Here is a 27,046-nt window from a genome sequence, read left to right as displayed (position 1 = left end):
ACCTATTGCAGGGGGAAAAGATTAAGAGGCCTAGTAGACTCAGCAATGTAGATAATGTTTAAGTGGTTAAACACACAGTACAGGGGGGGCTGAAACAACATGGGAGTGCAGGGTAATGACAGTATCTCTCACCGCCACAGAGAGAGCAGCAGTAGCATTGTGTATCTGGCATGCAGCCACGGGGTTGCGCCCAGTTGATGTCATGTGGTGTTGTGCTGCTGAAGACCCATGTGGGCTGCTAAACCTAAACACAGGACAGCAGGATAAAATGACGCAATGGCTGTTGGAAAAAAAACCCAACCCTAACAAATGAAGAATACAACAAATATAACAATGACAGGGGACACTTTTTGACAATCACTCTTTCTTTGTGGGATGACAACTATTATCAGTTTACAAGCCCACAGACTAAACGGGAACTCGGGAATAAATCTTGCAGCCCAAGATTGAATTATTGTAGCCGCCTTTCCTCTCTCCCTCAGGAGGCCTTGCCTTTTGCCAGGCCGTTTGTAAAAAATAATGTGTTCTTTTTGACCTGAGATCATTCTAAAAATGTCTTGTACATCCTGACAGTTTTCTGAAAAATCTATGTTTCTATGTTGGTGGTTCTTCTTCGATTTTTCAAAAATAGCAGATCTACAAGCTCATAGCGCGCCACTGAGTGGCGCGCTATGAGCTTGTAGATCTGCTATTTTTCAATAGCTAAAGCATAACATAATGCAAACACCAAAAGGGGTTCCCGCCTAAAATGGGTTTTAAAACGAATTTACTGCCACCAACATCTTTGACGTCTATTTTCCCCAATGGCGCTCGCTGCAGTTGACGTCTTTAACAGCTTTTTAGGTTTTTAATGATTCCGAATGGTCTTGCTGATATCCACCGTCTAGCAGCGTCCCTGTCGCTAGGCAACGCCGGTGGTCCATCAATGAAATGATTCCCCCTTGTACACTGCCATTATAACTGCAATCTTAAAATGCACTTTTCTCTGAATTGTGGTTCAGATTGAGGTGTTTGAACAGAACATTGACGTTAGTGGCTCATTACTATATCGTTGCTACCTCGCGGTTACAATATTAACGCTTTGGATGACTTATAAAAAGACACATTATCTTTAGGCGACTTTGTTTCCGGTTCACTTTGGGGTCTTCAAAATAAAAGACCCTGCTGCATTTGGAGCCAGGGGTTGGACTACAGCCTGCCTGGTTAACCTCTTAGCCCAGGGGTTGGACGTGGTCCAATTCTTTCTGTATTAAGCATGCATGCATTTTCAGAGCATGTTTATGATCAATTGGGATCAGAGGAAGTTCCGGAAAAAAAAGGAAAAGGAAATCCATGACCTTTTTGTTTGACATCTGATGGAGCCAGGACACTACGCACAGGACTCAGGAGACAGACTGGTCCCAGTGCTGGGATGAAACACACTCAGCTCCCCATCAAGGGTCCCAGTCAGCAGCTACAAGAGAACAAACAGGAATAAGAAGGGCTTTTATTAATGCTGAAATTGAACTTGACAATTTTACTGTAATTAGAAAAGACCGAAATAGGAATGGTGGGGGGTATTCATTTTTATTAGATCCGATGTAAGTTTTAATCTTAGAACAGACCTCAATGATGACCTCATTGAAGCAGCATGGGTCAACATTCTACTCCCTAAAACGAAGCCAATTTTATTGGGAGTGTTTTATAGACCCCCTGATCAAAGGGACTTTTATCACCGACTTGAAGACCTGTGTGCTTGATTGCACAGATTTTATTTCGGGGGAAGTAATCTTGACTGGAGATCTAAATTCTGACGTTTCCAACTCTAATCATGCTATGTTTAAACCACAACAAAATATCCAATAGTGCTGTTATCGACTATGGCCTCAGTGATCACTTAATTATCTTCTGCACACGTAAGGTTGAGAGATCTGTATTTGATTGCCACAACACAGTGAAGATCAGATCTCTTAAGGATTATAATAGCGATGATATGTCAGGTCTGTTAGGTCAAATTGATTGGTCTCCTGTCTTTAAATGCACATCTGTAGATAAAGCGTGGTGCCGTTTTAAAACTATATTTTTATCAGTGGTGGACAAAATTGCCCCAGGTAAAGTAGTCCGCATAAAAGCATGAACAGACCCATGGATCAATCAATCAATCAATTTAAAGGTTATAAAGATTAGGAATGACACTTTCACTAAGTTCAGGAAGACTGGAGACCAGCAGGCATTTAACGACTTTAAAAAAAACTTAGAAACAAGGTTAGGAGTTTAATAGAGAACGAAAAGAAAGATTTCTTTAATGTCAAGATATCAGGAAATAAGTCTAACCCGCAAAAACTATGGAAATGCCTGAATCTGACAGCTTATAGAAATAAACGGAATACAAAATGAAGCAATATAATATATAAGGAGTTCAGGCCGATGCTTTCTCTTTCAAAACAGTGACAGAAAGATACAGTTCTAAAAAACCTCCGGGCCCTAAACCCCTCTAAAGCGACGGGACATGACAATATCCCTGCCAAATTCTTAAAGGACACAGCTGAAGTCATCACCCCATGCATCACCTATATATATATATATATGATCCGTGAAAATCCGGTGAAAACGTTTTCCTTCGTTTGTTATGTAGGGTGGTGCGATCACAGCACAAGACCCTCCTCCAAAAAGGAGTTGTAGTCCGTTCATTTGCATTGGCCTCAATTTCCCAGAAGCCCTAGCAGCCCACAGCATGTGTTGATTTCCGGTTTCGTCATCAAAACGAAACCATCTAGTCTCTAGCTCCAAAGACAGAGTTTATTTTTATTTATTACAATACGGCGGATTAAACACATAAAACAAAAGGCGGGAATGTCGTAAAAAGCATGCATCGTACCCTGGATTAAACAACTCGCGGCAGTCAAACTGTTGAAGCTTAAAGGGACACTTCACCCTTTTTGCAAAAAAATATATGTTAATGACGTTTAGAAGCTTTAGATCACTTTCCTGGGGGTATTTATGTGTGTAATATGTGGTTTTAGATATTTTAGATTGTAGCAGTAAGCCTGTTGTCTCTGATGTCATGGACACTGGTCTCACTACCTTCCTGGACTACAATTCCCATAATTCTTTGGTGCACTGCTCCTCCTTGTGGATAGGGGGGAGAGCTGTCTTACTGAGACAACATGTAGTCCAGGAAGGAAGTGAGCCCAGTGTCCATGACATCAGAGACAACAGGCTCACTGCTACAATCTAAAATATCTAAAACCACACATTACACACATAAAGACCCCCAGGAAAGTGTTCTAAAGCTTCTAAACGTCATTAACATATATTTTTTTGCAAAAAGGGTGAAGTGTCCCTTTAAGGCTCTAGGGTTTGACAATATGTCAATACAGTGGGTGCGCTCTTATTTAGGAAGCAGAGAACAAGTGGTGGACGTTAATGGCACAATATCTTCACCTCTTCCTCTAACAAGCCCCAGGGGAGCATACTAGGTCCACTCTTCTTCTTAGTAAAGTATACATTAATGATATGCAGTCAGCCTGTGGCTGCAATCTGTATCTTTTTGCTGGTTCTCACACCAAGACAAATGGTAGAAAGAGCTAGTGCTGAGTTCAGAGATTGCCAAGATCAGTTCCTGGCTAGTAGACAATAGGCTGTCTCTACATCTCGGGAAAACATAATCGATTCTCTTTGCGTCTAGAGCGAAACTAAAGATCAAATCCTCAGTGTTGTTTTAATGCCCTCCCGGGTCCATTTGGTTCCATTTCTACAGTCTCAAGAGTTACAGACTCATAACTCTTCAAGGACTCCTGGGGGTCCACAGACCCCATGTTGAGATCCACTGGTATAGACGGTTTTAAGTGGGTGGCGAACTTGGCGTCCCTATTTTGACCCAAAGAAAATCCAACAAATTTAAAAAAGGGCTCAAGTAACTCCCCGACTTCATATGGCCCTGGCCAGACTATGAGATCAAGTCATTGATGACAGTCATAATTGAGCATAGTTTCAGCTCAATCCGATGTCCAAAGACTTGTCCAAAAAAGATAAATATTTCAAAAAGTATAAAACATATGAATAAGATATTCAGGGATTTACTTCCTTAGCCTACTGGCAGCACATGCACAAGAAACGTGGCCCTGATTGGTCCAGTGGTTGGTATGAGCACGAGCGCACACACACACACACACACACACACACACACACACACACACACACACACACACACACACACACACACACACACACACACACACACACACACAAACAAACACACACACACAATACGTCATGTTCAGCTCTGCCTCCATCAAAGGGTCAGGGATTACGACAAGGAACTTCATCAACCTTTGTTCTCGCTGTCAACACTTACACTATATTATAAGTGGAAGACAAGAGTTGCACAACACCACACATGCTTCCCTAAAATAAAATGAAATCCTAAACGGAAAGCATTAGAAAGGCCACAATGTGCTCCCCGGATAACATTCTGGATTTTCCACACCTGTCATATATCAGCAAAAAACCTGAAGATGGCTGGATTGAAACTGGTTATATAACTGGTTTTCTTTTAATGAGTAGCGGGACTCGGGGATTTCGCCAGCGGTAGTCATGGAAAGTCAAGAGTTCACAGATTGATAAGGCCCAATAAAAATGACCGCCACTAGCTCGTTTACATCCATGAAAATCAACAGCAAACACGTACAGGCGCGCGCTCACACACACACACACACACACACACACACACACACACACACACACACACCCTCTGCACTTGTGCGTTTCTCCTTGAGGAGTGGGAGCATTATGTCATGTGTTCCCATCAGGCAGTGCACCAGACCTGGGCCACGAAGGATGACCTCAACACTCAGGCAGCCAATCAGAAGCCATGGGAATGAGATTCCATCTTGGATTTAAGATTGAGACTGATGGGTGACTGAAATGGGTGTTTAAAAGGGGGTCATCCCTATGTTCCCCAGGTTCTATGTTCCCCAGGTTCTATGTTCCCCACTTACCTTAGGGTTTAGGGTTAGGTTTCTGGTTTAAGGACTTCAGTGTTTTGTACTATACAATTGTAGTACAGAACAAAGAATGTTTGTTTTTGCCATCTTTGTTGAAGAGTCTGAGCAATTATGTTTTAGATTATTTTATGCCAGTGTTAATTTTTTGTTGGCTAAAAGACTAGATAGTTTAAGTAGCCTAGGCAGGCCTAAAGCTCAATGGATTGTTCAAAGACTGAGCTTAAATCAGAATTGACTAAAAGTAACACTAAGACTAAGTTGCTAAAATACTTTTAGTCTTACTAGAATTACTAAAATTACTAGGCTAGGTTTCTGGTTTAGGTTTAGAAATAACCTTTTTGCATGGTGGGGAACATAGAACCTGGGGAACATAGGTACGCTCCCTTTAAAAGGATGCACAACTCATGGTGTCTCATGCACTGCAGATTAACAATAAGATAAATTAAGGGCTCAACTCCCATCACAGACTCATACCATACAGTATCATTGCATATACTACCTAAGGTGTTCAGACGGTCAGCCCAAATATGATTTCTGGCCTATCAGGATTGTTGATTTTCAGGCAACAGTGCAGTACTATCCCTCTCTCTGTTTCTGGCACAACAGCGCCCCTACTGGTACTCATAGTCATATACTGGTGCTCATTAACACATACATAGGCGGACACATAGGTGAACCAACACATAGGTGAACACGGACATTGCTGTTCCCAGTGCGTCACTTGTGCGTACAAGTGACAGTGCGTCACTTGTGCGTACAAGTGACAGTGCGTCACTTGTACATCAGATTTCTGTGGTGAGCAACATCGTTGAGCATCAGTGTATAAACTAAGCTTTACTCACTCCTATATTTTGCGTTGTTACCACAGAAACCAAGAGATCAGAGACCAGAGATCGCCATTTTAATTTATGAATATTACAATTTTTATCACGTGTAAATAAAATAAAGATGGTGCATTCATATAGCACTTTTATCCAAAGCACTACATAGATATGTGCATTACACTAACCCATTCACATGCACAACACATTCATACACCGACGGTGGAGGAAATCATGCAATGCACCAACCTGCACATCAGGAGCAATAGGGGTCCAGAGTCTTGCTCAAGGACACTTCGACACTAACTCTGGGGGAGCCCAGGATCGAACTGGGAACCTCACTAGGGGTTAAGCTTACCCTAATCACAGTAAACATCATGTCTTCAGTCATTTTCAAGTTACTGTAGTCAGTACTACTACTAGTCACTTCAGTTCAGCACAGCTGTATTGTATTGTAGTATTGAATCGAGAATCATTCTGAATAGAGAATAATTTTGAATCTGGAAAAAAATGTGATTCGATTTTGAATCGAATCGTGACCCCAAGAATCAGAATCGAAACGAATCGTGGGACACCCAAAGATTCACAGCCCTAAACCTCACGGTTCTGTTCTGCCCCTGAACCACAGCAGCCCCCCACACTCAGTCCTAAAGATCGCGTTCGAGAAACAAATTGGATTTGCCTGCAGTGTGAGCAAAGCCTGGGACCCGAACAGGTCTGACTCTGAAACTTTGCCTATACACATTCATAGCGCCAAGCCGCCAACAGTCTAAAATCCTCTCCAGATTATTGTAGACCTGTAGCACCATTGAAAAAAGATGAAAATGCGATTTTAGAAAAATTGTGAAATAGTGCACCTAAAACCGGAATCTGCACCACACTCGTAAAGTTCCAGTGCCCCTTCCATGACAGACCTTCCATATAACAAGACATATTTATGGAACAAATGCCGAGCTCCACCGGGACAGAGACGCATGCAAACATGCTGGGAAAGGGAGTCACAGCGGCTGAGGTCTGGGGATGACTCAAAACGCACGCCGGGCTACATGGTGGTTGATTTAATCCCCCCTCGGTGGCCATCCCTGCAGCAGCCCCCGTTTCCCTAAACCACAGAGAGCTTTTCCAGCTGGGTATGGAACGCAAGCACCAGGGGAGTGACTTCAACCTGGCCTCCCCCGACTTTCCAAAAAACCTATATAAATATAAATATTTTTAATATCTGCAAGGATCTATTTTGTGGCCAAGCCTCCCACTTGACCAAATTATTTGACAGCTCGTTTTTGGCAGGTCTGCCATCATCTTTGGTTGAAGCCTCTTTCATCAAGCCACCCCATCTCAGGATTCAAATTCAAAAGTATCAACGGTAGTAGATCTACAAGCTCATCAAAAGCGTTGCGTATTACGCTTGTGGATCTGCTACTTTGATGCTTTTGTGCAATGCTGTAGTATGATCACGTCGTATAGGGCAATATTTACATAAAAACACAAAAGTTAGAATATTGAGATAAGAGGTTTCTGCCCGACAGCAACGATAAGCAGGCTAGGCTGTCTGTCTAGGACCTGCACCTGGCCTGATGAGATCCTTAAAAGTTATAGGAGGGTCAGAGTGCAGCTCCATTAGCCAAACACAGCTCTCTTTCGTTACTGCCACCTGCAGGCATTAGACTCCTCATCGCACACATATAGTCCCTCTTCCATATAAGCACAGTGCATATCTCTAGATCTCAGGTTCTCAGAGTGAGGTCTGGGGACTCCCAGGGGTCCTTGAGGGTGCTCCAGGTGGGGTCCCCAGCTAAATTGACCTATAGCTAAGCCCAGAGCCATAGAGTAAGACAGAGTCACGACATTGAAGGGGGCAGTAAACATGGTTCATGTACTCGCGCGAGCCCATAGACTCCAATGCATTCCGTAAACTTCCGGTTCTCTCCATTCAATATAAGTCTATGTAGAAGAGCCGCCATTGAACTGGCCCCATGAAGTGAACGGAGTTGTCATACTCTGTCTTAAGGCCTATTCATAGTCTGGACTTTCGGTGGTGAGGTGACCACCGCTCCGGTGGTGAGCTGACCACCGGAGCTGAAATAACGTTGAGCGGTGGTGAGTAAAAACAGAGAGAAGGGCTGGAGCGGTGGCAGTGGTTTGCTCTTCACTGCGGCTCGTGACGTCATGTTGTAGTTCGGTGGTCACCAAAAATCCAGACTATGTAGTATGAGCCTTTACTCTATGGCTCTGGCTAATCCCCCGCTTAAACTGCTATGGTCCAATCACTGCTAAGCATAACATGGGTTAGACAAACCTCTCCACCAATAGTTTTCCTATAAAACATCGTTAAAAAAAAAGAATGTCACGCACATATTTTTCCAGTGCATATGGCAGGCCTTGTTGACGGATTTGGAAAAGATTTTGAAGGTCTGGTTCCAAAAATGAATTTAACGTGTGATATTTACATTGGAATGAATTGTTGATGTTTAGGAAACAAATGGACCAAAAACAGTTCAAACACATTTTTGGGTCTAAAACAGACGATCTACACTTTCTACAGTATAAGCTCACAGATTGTGAGATTGTAGAAATGTGATTTTCAATTTTGTTTTGACAAAATTATGTTGATAAATCTTCTCTTATGGGGGTTCCAGGCACAAAATGACAAATTTGGTTTTGTGGACAAATACTTTTGATGAAGGAAACACTTGAGTAGGCCTAGCACTGCTCTAGTCTAGATCACTCTTTTCCAAACAGGCGGCAAGGTGGGAAAACTATAACTAAAAAAACTATAAGACAAAATATATTGCCAATTTCGTCAACCCACACACACGTGGTGGGCTTACATCGGCTATTTTCTGTGCTCGACTCAGGCACGTACAGTATAAATCAGTCCTTCTGCTTGGCTGTGCACCACCGTGTCTCATTTCCGAAAATAGCAGATCTACAAGCTCACAGCTCATTGTAAGCGCATAGATCGGCTATTCCTGATGCAGCTCCGAGCACCTAAGTACAGCATTAGTACTGTAGTGATGTTAGTACTCAGATAGTTTTTTTGACTTAAGTAAAAGTAGCAATACTGCAATGTATAAAAAATACTGTTAAAAGGCCTGTATTCAAAATTGTACTTGAGCAAAAGTAAAAAAGTGTTGATGTAAAAATATACTTAGGCTACCAAACTACTTTTGGGCCAACGGTGGCCTGAATGTTAGAGGAGCTTCTTTGTAACCTACCGAAAGGTTTCCAGTTCGATTCCCCGGACCGGCAGAAAGAATCTGGGTTGGGAAGTGAATGGCCACCACTTTTATAAGGCACAGTACAAACCTCTGAGATGTAGTGGAGTAGCAGTATTGAAAATGTTGAATCGTCTCTGTTGGGTGGAAACCCCATATGTCCAAAACGGTTACTTTCAAAAATGGCAAAAGAAAATAGCTGATCTGCAAGCTCAAAACGTGCCACGTTTCGAGCTTGCAGATCTGCTATTTTGGAGAGACTTTTGTGTTATGTGAGTAGGGCATTCATCTACGAAGAAGCACGAGAAGTTAAAATATGGAGCTAAGAGGATTCTGCCCCAACAAAATACTTAATTCAAGTAAAACGATCCCTTTAAGTACGTATACAGTACTCGAGTACTTCGTTAGTTACTTTCCACCACTGCTTCAGTGCTCTGACAAACACACGCGTGTGACTCATTGTGTTTGACATCCAGTGTTTGAGGGGTTCATTTGGTCATGTCAGACATTCATTTAACAATCCACCAGCTATTGATATAGTTGCCGTTCCTCCCCAGCATTCCTTGCATGTTATTCACTTCTGGTAAATCGTCTTATTTTGGCACACAGCATCTTTTGTCTTCTCCAAAGATGTGAGATAAATTAATTAATGAATACAAATAAAGGTTGTTAAAATATCCTCTCTTTTCTTTGTTTTTGTAGCTTTGTAGTTCATTTTGTTTTGTACAAAAAAAAGCATCGTAAATCAGAATTAGAACTTGACCAGACAAGCCACTTAATGTTACATAAGTTCCATATAAGTTATTGTCAGTCTCGCTGGCTCAACGCTATGGAAAAAAGTATCACAAATCAACAGTTCAAAGGGTGGAAGGACGGCAACAATTAAGTGTGCAATGTGGGTTGGATTTCCAGTGCTGAACACTTGGATGAGTTGTGGACATTGTGGATGATAGAGAATGTCCTCCAGCACATCACTGGTATGAACACAAGTAGACAGACAGACAGGCAGAACAGACGGAGACAAAAACATGCTTTTGGGGAGATAAAGAACACACTCCGGCGAAAACAACCTCACAACATCATGGTTGCAAAAGCCATGAGTTTTCTCAAACCAGAGCTCATTTCTGTGTGTTTTTGTAAGTGTAGATACACATCAATAAAAGTCAATAAAAATGAAGCTCACCAGTTTGATTCACATGCTTCGTTCTCCACCTCCACAGCTGGTTTTGATTAAGGCACTACTCCGTTTTTAATCTCATTCAAGATGACATCCAGACAGTGTATTACTTGTTTTAAACTTAATCATCACGCTAAAATATGTATAGGCCTATAGGTTGTGTATAGGTTAGAAATAATCCGCTGGCTTTTCCCCCATGTCTCTCTGTCACTTTGTTTACAAACAAAAAATTCACGTGCAGGAAGTCACAGACTTTGAGACCCCATAGTCTGGGGGGATGCGACGATCCAATTGGTTCAGAAACTGCAGAACCAGCGTTTCAAGCTGAAACTTCAAAATAAAATGTCCACCATTTCCGTTTCCCTACACCTTAAATTATACATTAATGATGCTATTTTCTAAATACGAGGAAAAACATAGACCACAAGGGGAGGTAAATGTAATTTTCCCATCTCATTTGTACCTACCTATAGTGTTTGTATTTGTTGATGACATGTATCATTGTCCCCATGACTTTTTTTGTATTATCCTTTTAGCCTTAATGTTTCACTGCACACGTGCCGTTTACATTTATGACTAATCAAGCATTCAATCAATCTAGTATGTATAGTTACACACTTCATGGACTATACCACAGTGAATAAATCTAGTATAGTTACACAAGCAATACATTTTTGCCTTATAGAGCACATTGTCAAAAAAGATCAGCACTGGCTAACATCGATTCTGTCACGATAAGTCTAGTTTAAATGAAATTCAAAGTGGAAACTTTGACCTTTTCTTCCCATGCGTCTATCTTAAGACTCCCTGTCTGGCCATCCATTTGCCCTGCAGGCAGTCTCTGACAGACTCTAGGTATAGACCCCATTTATAAAGGCCCTAGACAGAAACCCCTCGTGAATGGAAGGGGAAAAAAGAGACAGTGGAATGCAGATATGATCAGACTCAAAGCATTCCACGAATCCACGTGCCTTCTCCAGGAGGTGTGCTTGGAATGCCCCTTGGAAAACTATATGGAGGGCAAAACGAACAGGGAATGCATAGGACACAACATACATTGGATGCATTCGGGAGTGTGAACGTTCTGCAAAAACATACGATCTACAAGCTCACTATGTGCCGCAACACGGCACATTGTGAGCATACAGTTTGTCTATTTCCGGCTGAGATATTAGGTGTAAAAAATCACACCCATGTGAAGTGAGGGGCGCTCTTATCATCGTACATCATCATGACGGACACTATGCCGATTTGCTCGGACACCGACGTAAAATTCACCATTCATTGTCAATGGGAATTTAATGTTTGTGTAGGACGGAAATCTAGACGCAACCTAGTATAGAGCCCTGGGGGACTCCGCTCAACAAAGCCTAATTATAGAGTTTAAGTGGTTACAGTTCACATACAATAACACAGAACAGACTATAGCCGATCTATTATGATTTTACGAATACCCCAAAATAGCAATATTAAGGCATCATCAATCTATAATTACGCAGAACTCATGATTAATAAGTAATATAAACTCCGTAATACTATTAAGGAGTCTGAACGTATATGAAGTATACGGTGCAGACATTGCTGTACAATGAGACACTGTAGTCACTCAAGGTGAAACACCCTGCAAGGCACTGTAATACGACACCACGATTAACTAACCACCAAGTGAACTGAGAGACTGCTGCCTTCTCTGCGTGAAAGTCCTTGACACTTGAAACCAGCGCCGGTTGAGTTTGCAGTTGGGTCCCAAACTCTTTACGCCACCACTTCCTATTGCTTGCCAAGCTCTGTCATGTTGCAGACAGGCCGCTAGAGTTTGTCCCAGTCTGTGTCTCACTCCCATGTGAGATTCTGGAACAGGAAACAGAGCCCCAGCTCTGTATTTGCTGTCTGGCCCCAACAGGGGGAAAAAAATAGTCTGCCCGCACTGGGATCAGCCAAAGGGGGGTACCAATGAAACGATGTAGAAGATGGTACAACAGCTGCGTTTTTTTCTTTCTCCCGCCTGCAAATACCGGTAGGTTGGATTTGATGATGACACACACACAGACACTTGGGAGGTAGAGTAGCCATTGGGATGATTCACTCATGGACCATAGTCAGAGAGTTGTGACTTCTGCAGACAGCTGCCGGTGTCAGGGAACGGTCACACTCCTGCACTAGCTTCAACACATCAATCGCAAATGTACTTGAGGGAAAGTGTCAGGATAGCTCTGTGTCTCTCTCTCTCCCCCCGATAATAGCTGACAGTTATAAGAAATGCCTTTATTTTTTTGGACAAGCCTTTGTAGTTTTGTATTAGCTAGAACTTTCTTTCCTTCAGAAATTCTGAATCAATAAGCTGAATGGATTGTATGCAGGCCATTTTTGTGATTGTTTAATATGCACAATAATTGTGACTTGTAGTGGAGCAGGAGGGACTAGAAGGCCAAGAGACCAGCGATATATGGTGCACAGGTCACAAGCTGCACTTGAAACGATTTGGAAACTCCATGCTGACGTTTAAAACACAGTGGGAGAATGTACACCTGGTTTGGGGTTCATTTGAAGCAATCTTAAGTTTCATTTGATGCTTGCAGCTCATAAAAGTAGCCACTATACCGTACCATCTTGCAGTTTTAGTGATAACCGTTTCATTACGTTCAGAATAAACTGAAAAGAAATACAACCGGGGCAGAGCATTCACATGAGCTGATAATGCGTTTATAATTGGCCTTCCAGACATACAAAGCAATGCCCTGCGCATTATCCTTCATGGAACCAAGAGCAATGCAGAGAAAGAATGTCAACCAAATTAAGGAAAATGCTCATCACATGAGACAATTTAAATTGCATTAACCGAAACCCCGGGCCACTCACCCTGAAATGCATTAGTCTTCTGTCAATGCGATCCAGAGAGTTCCCAGTGAGGTCATGTTTGGCACACACTACTGATACGTGTAGCCGGTGTGATGTACAGAAATATATCGGGGGCTATCAACACCTTGGGCTGACACACTGATGTGGGCTAATCCAAAGCGGAGCATGGCTCCCAGGCTTTTCCTCCTCAAGTCTGACCCACTAACCCATTTCACTGCACTCAATGTTGATATGCCGCTGGCTCCAGCTTCTCCCCCTCCTTTTACTGGTGGACATAAAGGAGTTACGGTTTAATTTAATAGCACTAAAAGACCCTGAGAATAAGTCAAAGAGCTGGGATGATTTTCATCAGTGGTTTTCAAAGTGGGGCCTCACCACTATTCACTTGAAATGATCACAATAAAAAAACAAAAAAAGGGACTATTCTTTTTCATGAAGAATTATGCCATTTTGATCAAACAAAACATATTTTCATACCAGTGTCCCTATAGGACAGAATAATGAGAAATGGAATTCCATGGCCTAAAGAAAGTTAATTTGGAGATCTGTGAGATGAAAACATTCGGAAACTTAGGATGACAACATACAGTAGTATACCGTCACAGCCAACCTGCTCTCTGATTCAATTCTACAAAGATTCTGTGAAAGGGAACATATAAATCTGCCAAAACATGAGGGAAAGGTAAGGCATGGAACCATCACCATTAAGTGTGAAAGCACTTTCACAACAATTTGCAAGTTCACTTTTATGGTAGCAGATTTAGATTGCACACAGGGGGGCTCGTAAAAGCTAGGTATGTGAAAGCCAACAAGATTTTACAAGTTACCAAAGTGGCGTGACAATAAAAGCTGGGATCTCTCATTACTGCACAAAGTAGAGTATGACTTAAAAGTCCTTGCAGGCTGCTTTGATGGCCTTCAAAGTAGTGTTGGAGTAGAGAATTTGCACGGCATTATCTCCTTTTCTGAGGAGTATGGGTCCATTTGGGTACATTTACGCTCTCTGAATTAAATGTACTGTCTTCTGATACTGAATAACAGCGAGTCTGCCACTGGAAATTTGACATGGTAAAGTAAGATGACAAAAGAGCTGAGATAAGACTTAATCTCAACAACATTTCTCCGAAACTCATTTTGAGGACAAAACACGTGCGGGCAGAGGCGATACACGGAACCGTATTACGACTGCGATATCTCATGACCCTCGTTTGAGTCACACTGCATCGTATCTAATCTAATCTATGCCTCTTGATCTTGTAATGTCCCCCTTATTTACATGTCTGTTTGTTGGCCACACACGAGAGAGGCTAAATACAGGCCGCTTCAGCCAGACATTAGATCAACAGAATCAAAGTTAATCAGAAGCAGGCCCGGCCAAACCCTCAGTGGATCAGCACAGGACAACAGTCTGAAGAGGAGTGAGAATCGGAGAAGATGGAGATGGCTTAAATGGAACTACAGTTATCTGTGTTTGACCTGAAAATGTTTGACCTGAAATGTGGCGCATGACTACTGAACCAACCAGAGAAAGCTTTTCACAGAGGTTAACCCATTTTGGGCGGGTACCCCTTTTCGTGTTGGCATTATGTTATGCTTTAGCTATTGAAAAATAGCAGATCTACAAGCTCATAGTGCGCCACCGAGTGGCGTGCTACGAGCTTGTAGGTCTGCTATTTTTTTTTAATCTAAACATTTTTAGAATCTGATCTCAGGTCAAAATGGGTTAAGAAAGGTGCTAATGCAAATGAATTGGGGAGGTTGCTCGTGACCGTCAGTCAGTAGAGGGAACAGCTGTTTCTGGATCCTATAGAGGGCGGCCCATCAAGGTCTTGAAAGAATTACAAATCCTCCTCAAGGTTTCCCAGATTTTCCAGATGCTCAGAATGAACTGTCTTTGTCACTCTGGCCCATCTATCCACTTTGGCAGAAGAGTTCCATGTGGAATCCACAGGCGCTCCAGTCATCAACAGACCACAGAGGATTAGGGGTCTCGCCATGGTCATATATATTATTGAACATTAGGGGGTCTTAGCATGGTCATGGCTTTTTCGCAAAGCCAAACATGATGCCATGGGGGTTGAATCCATATCCTTTCATAATGAACACGTTTTTTATATTCAGCAATATACTGTAGGCTGGCCACCTTACAAATCATATGTTTCACTAGAAGCTACATCACGGGTAGGCTAAGTGATATATTTTCGTTAAAGGACCACTTCACCACCTTTCAACCTATCTTCATATAATTGGTCCTCACTAATGTTCATGATAAAATGTCACCATTGTTTCCTACTCGGTCTGTGTCTCATAGGAGGGAAGTTCAGCAACCCGTCCACCGGTGACACCATCGTTAGGCAGATTTTGGACTGAGGTCGATAAAAAAAGCCTTCTAAATCCTAAAAAAAATCTGAAAAACCCATGTTTCTATGTCAGTAGTGCTCAACCTTTTTCATGTCAAGGACCCCCATAATTATTGGGCCACGGACCCCCATCTCAAAATACGTAGTTCCAGGGACCCCCCAGAAGCAAATATTCTAGTTAAAAATGTTCGCTCTGAAATATATATTCAATGATTTGCGCCACATTTAAACGATTTATCAAAAATAGCAGATCTACAAGCTCGTAGCGCGCCACTCGGTGGCGCGCTATGAGCTTGAATATAGAGCTGAATATAGAGCAATTTTACTTTTTTATTTTAAAGATGGAGTGCTGTGATTCTGTGTGACCCTAAAACATCATCATCAGGTATTATTATTACTAGTGCTGCTGCCTCGCTCTGGAGCTAACCTCGCCGAATTCACGACATTGAGGGGTTGGAAATCATCCCGGTCGCGTGGTTCATGTAACGCGTGTGTCACTGTGAAGGACTGGCCCCATGAAGTGAACATAGGCAGTCTAGCCTGAAAGACGATCGTTTAATCCCGGCCTTAAAACTGTTAACAAAAACAGATCACTTACCCTACCTTTAATACTCAAGTCCATTTGAAGTGCATCCAATCTTTCCAACATTTCATCTTTTCAATAACCTCTGTATGGTAACATGATACAGTAGGCCTCACTAAGGACATCACAAAGTTATTACTTGAGAGGAGATGGGTTCAGCTTGTATCGCAGTTAATTTAATTTCCTGTTCTATTTGATATAAGATGTTCCACAAACGGTGCTTGCATTGAGTCTTTTCCAGGTAGATGATTTGTTATTCGCATTAGTGTGCTCTTCCCCCAAGCTCCAAACGTTGAGACTCAAACAAGATGATAACATGGTAATACAACCATTAATCATCCGCATCCTTTATTTGGACACACACACACACACACACACACACACACACACACACACACACACACACACACACACACACACACACACACACACACACACACACACACACACGTGTATGTATGTTAACAGGCATGTAACAATTTATCATGAATCGATTCAAACTGGTGACAATTTAAATTGACTTAATAAAAAAAATATCGTGATGCAAACTGTATCGTGAGTTGAGTAAATCGTTACATGCCTAATGTATGTACATTATGTAACACACACACACACACACACACACACACACACACACACACACACACACACACACACAGTAGTTCCTTTTTCAGTCACTGATGAACAACAGATCTGTCCCTCTGGGTGGGCAGAAATTCTCACAAAAAGGTAGTTGTGCAGGGGTGGAATGCATGTGACAGGTCCCAGCTGTCTGCTAATTGCATCCAGGAAAAACCTCAACAAGCAACTGGACCAGACAGTTTACCACGACAAACTCACTAGTGTAATAAGCAGCCCTAATCTGACGCTCCACGCTAGCGTGTGAAGTGACACTTCAGATCACTTCCAGGGACATGACAGTGTACAGCTAACTGTCGCCGTGAGGGTAGTTCTTGAATATACAGTCTATTGAAAACAGGTGTGGTGATTTTATTTATGGTGTGATTTTAGTTCAACTCAACCCCTACAAGGTTTAGGGGGAAAACAAAGTATGTGCACGCACACGCCCACACACACATCCCATTCTCTAATTTTAAACACTTAAAAGCTATTTTATAATTAGTTGTATGATGTTGTTGCACAGCAAATATAGCTCGACAACAAGCAATGCCATGTGAGTTTACAGTATAGATTAGATTACTTGATTTGTTGATAAATTCAGTAGGAACTGGACATATTCTATGCTGACAGGACTGATTATTGCCATTTATTCTGCACAAGGACTATTAGATAGTTCCACTAATTGCTCCTCGTCATTCTTACTGTCTTCTCTCCACTGCAGGGAAGACAGAAGCTCAGTAAAAACAGCAGTTTTGCTGAGTGGCATTTAAGTAAACCAAACCCCATGTTGGGCTTTGCAGGAATAAATAAACACTACTTTCTAGGAGACACCTGACACAGCGTTTTCCACCGCCATTAACGAAATGGCAAGTAATGGGATTCCTTGAGGAAGCATGCGGGCTCCTGTCCCTGCAATACGATACCAGACACATGCGGAAAACATGGGAAGGTACACTGAGGAAACTCTGATGGATTTTGGCATCCCAATGCCCTGTTATGTCCCCCTATTCTCAGTATTCTGGGGACAAACATTCACGAGAAATAGGCGATCTATCGTGATGCGATACTGTATGTTGTGAGTGAGTCTGTAAAATCTTCAATTTTGGTGAAGAGATTTGGTGCAAAGGGAAAAAAAGGAGTGGACCAAGTACAGTATAGAGCCCAGGGGGACCCTGGTCAATTAATTATACTGTGGGTATAAGTTGTTGACATTATATTTGATTGTTTCCATTGTTTTGGTGGTTACCTGTGATGTTTCATTCAGTATTTTAGCCGTGACGTGAGCACCCCCTCCAGAGATACTTCCGGGTCCTACTTTTGTGTCGCTTTTGTGTCCCCATAGAGTTATACTGTGACGCTCCGTCGGACTAAATCTGAGACGAAAACAACCACGGATGTCTAATTTTACCTATTTCCTCGCAACAACAAAGCTGCTGCTCTCCCAAATCTGACTGTGACAGGCCGTCTGCCCCACACAGAATAGTATCGCCATTTAATTTAATTGTGTCAACTAAATCCTTATTAATTGCAAACTAGATTCAACATACTCAAGCCTGCACACATTCTAAATATGGCCCCGAATTATTGTATTGTACAATATTGTACTGAGCAAATGGAGCTGTTACCACCTTCAATAATAATGATAATAATAGTCTTTATTGTCTCCACATCATATATTTTCTTTGTCATGGACACAAAACTTGTATAATTCTACTCGAGTTGGAAGCATTAAGACCCATTTTAACCCTCAATGGCTTCCTTTCTGAAAAATAACGTCATTGTAAAAAGATTCACGCGTTTAGATATTCTATTTACAATGACATGCGGACGGGAGCTGGTGCCACTTGGACCCGGACGTAACGTAGCATTACAAAATGACGTCGGACTTAAATACTGAACTGGATACTAGATTTTTACTTCTGAGCTGTATTTAAAACAAAACAAAACAATTCACAAACTCACATGTTACAGCCAAGGAAAGTTTCTTTCTCATAACAAAAAGTTCTTTCGAACGTATCTCGTTACCTAAAATGATACCTTCGAGCAGCTTTGTTTAGCTCCAAACTGTTGACGGAACTTAATACGTGATCTGATCCTATCAGTTATCTCATGGGTTTTGGAATCTCACGTTGGAAAAACCCAATAGATGTTTGGTCTGTGGTGTTAAAGTTTCCTCATCTTTCAGAGGTATGAGCATGTCTTTTCTGTCCTCTCTGAGAAATGTGTACAAGGTTTCTGGTGCAGGGAAAACATGCTCTGACTGATGAAGTGTGTCTTTGAACTCTTTGAACGCAGATCACCGTAATCAAGCCAGTAAAATGGCCATGGATCACAATTTCCACTTTCAGCCTTTGGGGAATCTGAAGGCATCAATGTGAAGTTGATCCGAATGGAACTGCACGGTCGATTCGAAACACATGCGTGCACTTTAAAGCCTCAGTTCTACTTATGGTGTCACACGGCAGAAATTCAAATAGCCGATCTACAAGCTCAGAACACGTGGCCCGTCCTGAGCTTGCAGATCTGCTATTTTTGCCACATGACACAGACGCGCGATAAAGTATAAAACAGACTTAAGTCAAGCTCCAATCTAAAAGCCAGATTACTGGCCATGTCATAATAGACGAACATTTGGCGCAAATAGACAGATATTGTGCGAAAATGGCAGATATACAAGTTCGACATGCACCGCATCTATTTTCAGCAAAGATATTTGGATTAGAGGGTCAAAGGAGTGGGCCAAGCGTATAGGGAAACAAAAAAGTGGTTAGAGGGAGTTATTTCCAGATCAACAGGAGAGTTTTAACTCAACCATAAAATGTATCCTTTAGGAATTGCTCCACTGTAAGGAAGGCTCTGATAGCTTTGCGGCATTAAGACAATGGACATATGCTGGTTTAACCCATTCTGACCTGAGATCAGATTCATACGAGGTTTCCACTGGACACACACACTGGTCTGATGAACCCATTCTGACCTCAGATCAGAGTCTAAAAATGTCAGTCGTTCTTCGATTTAAAAAAAAATAGCAGACCTACAAGCTCGTATCGCGCCACTCGGTGGCGCGATATGAGCTTGTAGATCTGCTATTTTTCAATAGGTAAAGCATAACATGATGCTAACACCAAAATGGGTGCCCGGTCAGAATGGTTTAATGCAACATATTTTGTTTCACTTTCCTGTAATGACAATTCAAGATAGACAAGAGTATTTGCACACAGCCTGCACGCTTTTAAAAGTGTGCGTTGTCTTTGGCTAGTTGGGCTACCAGAGTGACTGTATTTCTAAGGATATCCATCCCTGTTCAGATCACGCCAGTGTTTTTAACTTTGAATTAAAAAAAGAGACTATGTTTATTTCAGCATTTAGTCATCCAAGCTCAACAATAAAGAACACTGACGTTCAGCACCTAATTTCTTCTTTGCGGCAATACAATATTGTTCTCCATCACTATTTTCCCCTCTACACTAAATATGATCTACAAGATCACAATGCCATGTTGAAGCGTGTTTTGAGCTTGTAGATCTTCTTTTTCACAGAATATTCACCCAAGGATGCCCAAGTTCATGTGGCCACCTATGACACTTTATCCCATTCTGAACGGGAACCCATTTTGGTGTTATCATCATGTTATGCTTTAGCCATTGAAAAATAGCAGATCTACAAGCTCGTAGCGCGCCACCGAGTGGCGTGCTACGAGCTTGTAGGTCTGCTATTTTGTTATAAACTGACATTTTTAGAATCTGATCTCAGGTCAGAATGGGTTATAAGAGAGATGCGCGCATGAATGCACACGCATACACACATGAAGCTCAGAGTTAAGTTTATACAGCGACGCGTGACGTTAGTCTGCATGCCTAAGAGCTGTAATCAGCTGTCAGTCAGCTGATTGTATCGATCAGCCTATAGCTCCTCTTCTCATTCACATCTCAGCTGATCACTACGTCACACCATTCCATACTCCAGTCACGCCTCATTCGCTCAACAAGGTGGTCCCTTTAAATACGGGCTCACTGCTACTGCTTCCATTGCTTCACAGACGCCGCTGCTGCTGCCAAACTTGCCTCCATCACCCCAGCCTCCACCTTTTGATCAGAGTCTGCATGGCACATAGTCTGCTTGACTCAAGTTAATCCCAGTGCCTGTTCTTGTATGCTCATGGGGGGTTTTGCGAATGTTCTGATTTAGCTTAGCATGCTGCTTCAAGGAAATTCAGAGAATATGCGGAGCCTTTAAAGGCAAGTTTAACTGTATACCATTTGTTGCAATTTAAATGTACAATGTACGGTACTAGTACTAGTGTTTCCTGTCAAAAACGTATAGAAGTTGAGTAGTCACACTTGTTTGACTGTTGTTTGGGTGTCAAATGTGCCACCACATATTGGTGGCAATAAACCCCTTGTTTGAGCCAAATCTGGATTGAACGTGATTGGTGGAGCTCCCTCTGGTGTTGTGCTTGCGTGCGTGTTTGACGCATTTGAAAGTAGTTTGACAGGAACATGGTGTCTCTGTGGTGTAGTGAAACTTGTAGACCAGCATCTGTGTCATTTTAGATTTTAGCTATTGTATCTACAGCTCCTTCGAAAAAAAATAGAATATTGTGTTCCGTAATACAGGCTAATTCAAAAAGTGAAGTATTTAAAACCTTTTTTTTACAGCTCATGAAAATCAAAAATATTATTTTACGAGACCACTATAAAAAAATATTTTTAATAGAGAAATGTCGACCATCTCTAAAAGTATATTAATGTATGCAGTCAATACTTGGTCTGGGCTACTTTTGAACTAATTACTTCATCAATGGGGCGTGGCATGGAGGTGATCAGCCTTTGTCACTGTTGAGCTGTTATGAAAGCCCAGGTTTGCTTTGATAACAGACACAGGCCTATATCCATTTGTATTGTTCAGTCTTATGTCTCACACCTTCCTCTTGACAATACAACCTAGAATCTCTGTGAGGTTCAGGTCAGGCCAGTTGCAGGCTGGTCAGTTAAGCACAGTAATGCCATGGATCAGTACACCAGTTACTAGTAGTTTTCACTCTGTGGGCAGGTGCCAGGGGGAGGCATTGGTTCGAAGGAGCATTGGTCCGAGGTGCGTTGGGGGTCGGGAGAAGGTTGGGGTTAGGTTTAGGTGTCTGCCCCGTGGGAGGTTAGGGTTAGGGAGAGGGTTGGGGTTAGGTTTAGGTGTCTGCCCTGTGGGAGGTTAGGGTTAGGGTGAGGGTTGGGGTTAGGTTTAGGTGTGCTGCCCTGTGGGAGGTTAGGGTTAGGGTGAGGGTTGGGGTTAGGTTTAGGTGTGCTGCCCCGGGGGAGGTTAGGGTTAGGGTGAGGGTTGGGGTTAGGTTTAGGTGTGCTGCCCTGTGGGAGGTTAGGGTTAAGGTTAGGTTTAGGTGTGCTGCCCTGTGGGAGGTTAGGGTTAGGGTGAGGGTTGGGGTTAGGTTTAGGTGTCTGCCCTGTGGGAGGTTAGGGTTAGGGTGAGGGTTGGAGTTAGGTTTTCATTCGGACCAATGCTCCGTCGGACCAAACACATGAACCCGGTGCCAGGTCCTGCTGGAAAAGGAAGATGAAAAACGCAGGTCTTAATGGGTTAAATGTCTAAAGCGAGTGACAGATGGCAAACGGCGGTGGCGACATTGGACTTGGCGATTGCTTTCCAGGGTTGTGTTTGTCCTCCCGATCTTAAGGAATGTGGTATCTACACAGCAATCCTTTGGGCAGATCTAGGCCTATAGATGAGTTACGGTGAAATGATCTTGGCCTGCCAAACTCTGTGGGGATCCCGGAGCGCTCACTCCGAGTGTCATGTATTCTGAGCAGTGAGATATGCTTTCTCCAGCTGTTTCACAGGCCAGGTGGAGGGCTGGAGCAACAGACAGAACCATAGGCTACGTATTATGACCAAAGCTGTACGGCCCAGTAGACTCGGGCTGCAACTGTCGATTCCTTTCGTAGTGATTATTCTATTGAATACCTTTTGGATTAATCGAATGATCTTGAAGCACTTTATTATCTTAGCAAATTATAATCTTTTAAATCGACATACACAGGTGTGTGCCTTGAGATTTGATCAATAACATGCTGTTGGACAACTGGACTTTGGGTTTCTCCTGTTCATTTAAAAGTATGCAGTGCATTTCAACTTGAAAGTCCCCTCACGAAGACAAAGAAGAACTAACACCCTCACATTCACTCAAGTCTCTCAATGTAGTAAGTGGTAAGTAGCCTTGCCATGAGGCCCATAGGGCAGGAGCCTACAGTATCTCCTGTTTCTGTAGCGTGAGGCAGCTTGATGTACAAGCAAGTACACCCCCTGGACATGACGCTAGTATGTCGCAGGGACTTACCCCCAATCCAACCCTTGATGCTGAGTGTCAAGCAGGGAGGCACTGGGTCCCATTTTAGAGTCTTTGGTATGACCCGGGCAGGGATTGAACCCCGACCTCCCAGTCTCAGGGCGGACACTGTAACCACTGAGCTGGTTCTCTCATTGTACTGTAATTTAAATTATCCTGTGGCTTCAAGACAATAAAAACGTAACAAAGTTGCGACTATTCATATTTCCTAAATATCTCCAAGCTATGTCGGAAGGCCAGGAAACATTTATTTCGCCCCTGTCCATCTGTGTGTGTGGTGGGCTCCCCTACTCAATAGTTACTGTATATTGTAGTATAACATACCGTACTCTTAGTATGTCTACCATACAGATGGATCAAAATGACAACGTGGTATTCACCAAAATGTTCCAGATTGCAGCTTTAAGTCTAATGGCCATGAAAGGAATCAAACTTTCTGATTGCCTAAACAGAGTGCAAGGCAAATCAATGTACGTAACTTCCACTGAGCATATGTAGAATGCATTGTTGAGTGTGTGTGACAGACAAGGAGGCTTAGCGTGCTATCTGGCGTGGTGTTTGAACGCTCTCTGTGGAATACCAGCAGATCCCCTCAAATATGTGAATCCCGGAAAAGACTCCCCTACATCCTGACACTTCCTGGCACAGAGGTCATAGAACAGAGAGAGTTACTATGTAACACCTCACTCTGTTCTTAAAGGCCTGACTCCCCCATGCCGTTGATAATGGATACCGTTATCACGGAATTCCTCGGCTCTTCCAAAAGAACATGGTGCAAGTTTCTTTTATACTCTGAGCCCATTTTAAGAGCGTCTGATAAATGCCTAAATTGTACATTGTTCTGAAAAGAACAATGTACAATGTCCTATGAGGACATTTCATTCATTTTATATGTATTTGTGGGTCAACGTGCGACATCTGGGGTGCAAGTGATTCCCCTGAAGATTATAGGAAGACTGGAGATTTTAAATCAGGGCTACTAGGACCACTAAATAGCCATAACCTGTGGCAAACAAAATTGTAAATGGGAAACCTGTTGCATTAAAATACAGCGCAGAAAAGGTATCGATGTGCCAATACTACTCACCTCTGGCATGGCAGGATTGAAGGTCACATTGAGGACTGTCTGAGAGTGTCTCTGAAGCTTGTGGATGTAGCTACTACTGCCGATGTCATACACATAGGCCTGCAATAAATGAGATGGATAGAATGTACACATCAGATTACAAAGTGCTACCAGACGCTATCTAGCTAGTGTGAGCTCATATAAGTGAGTTGTTGTCTTTTAGCGGTGAATTGTAACCAGTGCAGCCCAGTTCTCCATTTTGGCTGCGAGCGCAAGTGATGTGTTTCAAGCCACGTTCTTTCGGCAGCGCCATGGGCGCAGATACATCCAGATGTGGGGATGTTTGTTACCAGACGGCGACTCATCAGATTCCTGCAGCTGTTCTTTATTATAGTTTCCCTGAAAAGAGCTTCAAGTGAGCTCCCCAGGAGGGTCTCCCGTCTAAAGCAGTGGTCCTAACATTTTCATGTCAGGACCCCCAAATTGATATGTCCACGGCCACGGACCCCCATCTGAAAGGATGTTGAAAGAATTCAACAGTAGGTAAGTGTCAATAATACATAGGACCCTAGTTAGACAGCTTTGGGGGGAGAGGGGGTCTTTAGGTGAGTATCAGTAACACATAGGACCCTAGTTAGACAGCTTGGGGGAGAGAGGGGGTCTTTAGGTGAGTCTCAGTAACACATAGGGGACCCTAACCCTAGTTAGACAGCTTGGGGGAGAGAGGGGGTCTTTAGGTGAGTCTCAGTAACACATAGGAGCCTAGTTAGACAGCTTGGGGGCAAGGGGGGGTCTTTAGGTGAGTCTCAGTAACACATAGGGGACCCTAACCCTAGTTAGACAGCTTTGGGGGAAGAGGGGGTCTTTAGGTGAGTCTCAGTAACACATAGGACCCTAGTTAGACAGCTTGGGGGGAAGAGGGGGTCTTTAGGTGAGTCTCAGTAACACATAGGACCCTAGTTAGACAGCTTGGGGGGGAGAGGGGGTCTTTAGGTGAGTCTCAGTAACACATAGGACTATAGTTAGACAGCTTGGGGGGAAGAGGGGGTCTTTAGGTGAGTCTCAGTAACACATAGGACCCTAGTTAGACAGCTTGGGGGGAAGAGGGGGTCTTTAGGTGAGTCTCAGTAACACATAGGACCCTAGTTAGACAGCTTGGAAGAAAGAGGGGGTCTTTAGGTGAGTCTCAGTAACACATAGAGGACCCTAACCCTAGTTAGACAGCTTGGGGGGAAGAGGGGGTCTTTAGGTGAGTCTCAGTAACACATAAGGGACCCTAACCATAGTTAGACAGCTTTGGGGGAAGAGGGGGTCTTTAGGTGAGTCTCAGTAACACATAGGGGACCCTAACCCTAGTTAGACAGCTTGGGGGGAAGAGGGGGTCTTTAGGTGAGTCTCAGTAGCACATGACCCCAGACATGCACACATGGCCTCATTCTTGCCAGATGCAGCAGTAAACATCAACAACAACTGAGGCAGGCGGGGGGCAGGGGGTCTGAACCATGACAAGCCGTGCATCATTCATGACATATGCACATTGTTTGCATGTTGAACTAACAAACCAAAGCTGCAGGCCTACAAATAACTGAGTTTCACGATATGAGTGAAAGTCATTCCGGTTGATGAGCTCATGTCATGATATTAAACCCAAGATGAAAGCAATTCTGTGCGCGCGACACACACACACACACACACACACACACACACACACACACACACACACACACACACACACACACACACACACACACACACACACACACACACACACACACACACACACACACACACACACACACACACACACACACACACACACACACACAGTAAACTGTACCAGCTCAGTGGCCTTGTGGTTAGAATGTCTGCCCTGAGACTGAGAGGTCAGGGTTCAATCGCCAGCCAAGTCATAACAAAGACTATAAAAATGGTACCCATGCCTTCCTGCTTCTCCCCGTGTGACATATTACTGTAGTATTAGATTACTGTGTTAGTTTGACGACTTTCGACCTGGTCTTATGTCATGGTGACAGAAGTGCCGCTGTCCCTCAGACTGTTAGCCATGTTTATTTGTTGTCTTCTTCGTATTTGTTTAATTTGGATTTATTGTGTGGATTTTCAACTGTTTTGTAAATGATTTACATTGTGTTGTTTTATTGTTTTGACCCAATGGGGAAATTGGGAAAAAGTCCTTGAGCAAAGGCCTTGCCTTTTGCCAAGCCAGTTGTAAACAAGAATTTTGTTCTTGGCCTGTTTTGCCTGGTTAAATAAAAGGTTGAAGTTTCATTTATTTTCATTGAATTTTCAAAAAGCACCAAAACTGTACTTTTTTATACCCCAAAATAGGCGATCTACAAGCTCACAATGCCACTCAATATGAGATTGAAGATGGGGTATTTTTGCATCAATTAAAAGAAAAAAGCCATTTCACAAAAGGGGGCTATAACCAGAGGCTATATGGCTATGTGGGGGTCCTTGTCATGGAAAGTTTGGGAACCCCTGACCACTCTACTAAAATCACATATAATAGGGTACTACTGATTACTGAAGCATGTGCATTTCCTCTGCATGTCTTGAGCCTTAGTTTTGGTGGAAAATGTGTAATATGATCTTGGGAGTCATTCTAGAGTATGGAGGTCCTTTTTTCCATGATTGTTTTGTGAAATATCGAGACAAGTACAAATGCCTCTGGCTTATGGAAGTCTCAGGGTAGTAACAAATAAGCACGGCACAGCTCACTACCATACGCTCCGTCAAGCTTCCAAGAAACGCTGGAAACGTCCGATCTCGACAGAGATGCTCTCAAATGTCTGTGCTTTGCAGAGTCCACACAATTAATAATGAGCAGCAGCGTTCATATATTATTCCGTTGCTTTCACCAAACACATACACCAGAAGAAAGGAGAGATGGATAGGGAAAAGGGAGGCCGTTGTGAGATGCTTTGAAAGTGAGTATCAGGCGAAGTCTGGAAAAGTAATTAAAGAGTTCTGCTTCGACATGAATGTT

At 42.8% G+C, this 27,046-nt stretch overlaps 1 protein-coding gene across 1 annotated transcript in view; it reads right to left on the bottom strand.

The window, feature by feature from the left end:
- Positions 1-1,369: 1,369 nt before the first annotated feature.
- The window catches only part of wdr27 (WD repeat domain 27), a gene marked incomplete at its 3' end in the record, with an annotated part of 79,279 nt that continues 53,602 nt past the window's right edge, over positions 1,370-27,046 (bottom strand). Inside the window, exons 24-25 of the mRNA XM_080782977.1 lie at positions 24,061-24,159; positions 1,370-1,453 (exon numbers count right to left, since the gene is read on the bottom strand). Of these exons, the coding sequence (XP_080639103.1) occupies positions 1,370-1,453; positions 24,061-24,159 (183 nt within the window). The remainder of the gene's footprint in view (positions 1,454-24,060; positions 24,160-27,046) is intronic.

This window comes from Protomyctophum bolini, assembly GCF_963924005.1.
Source record: "Protomyctophum bolini genome assembly, chromosome: 14".
Lineage (NCBI taxonomy): Eukaryota > Metazoa > Chordata > Actinopteri > Myctophiformes > Myctophidae > Protomyctophum > Protomyctophum bolini.
This window is presented reverse-complemented; position numbering and strand designations above follow the sequence as displayed.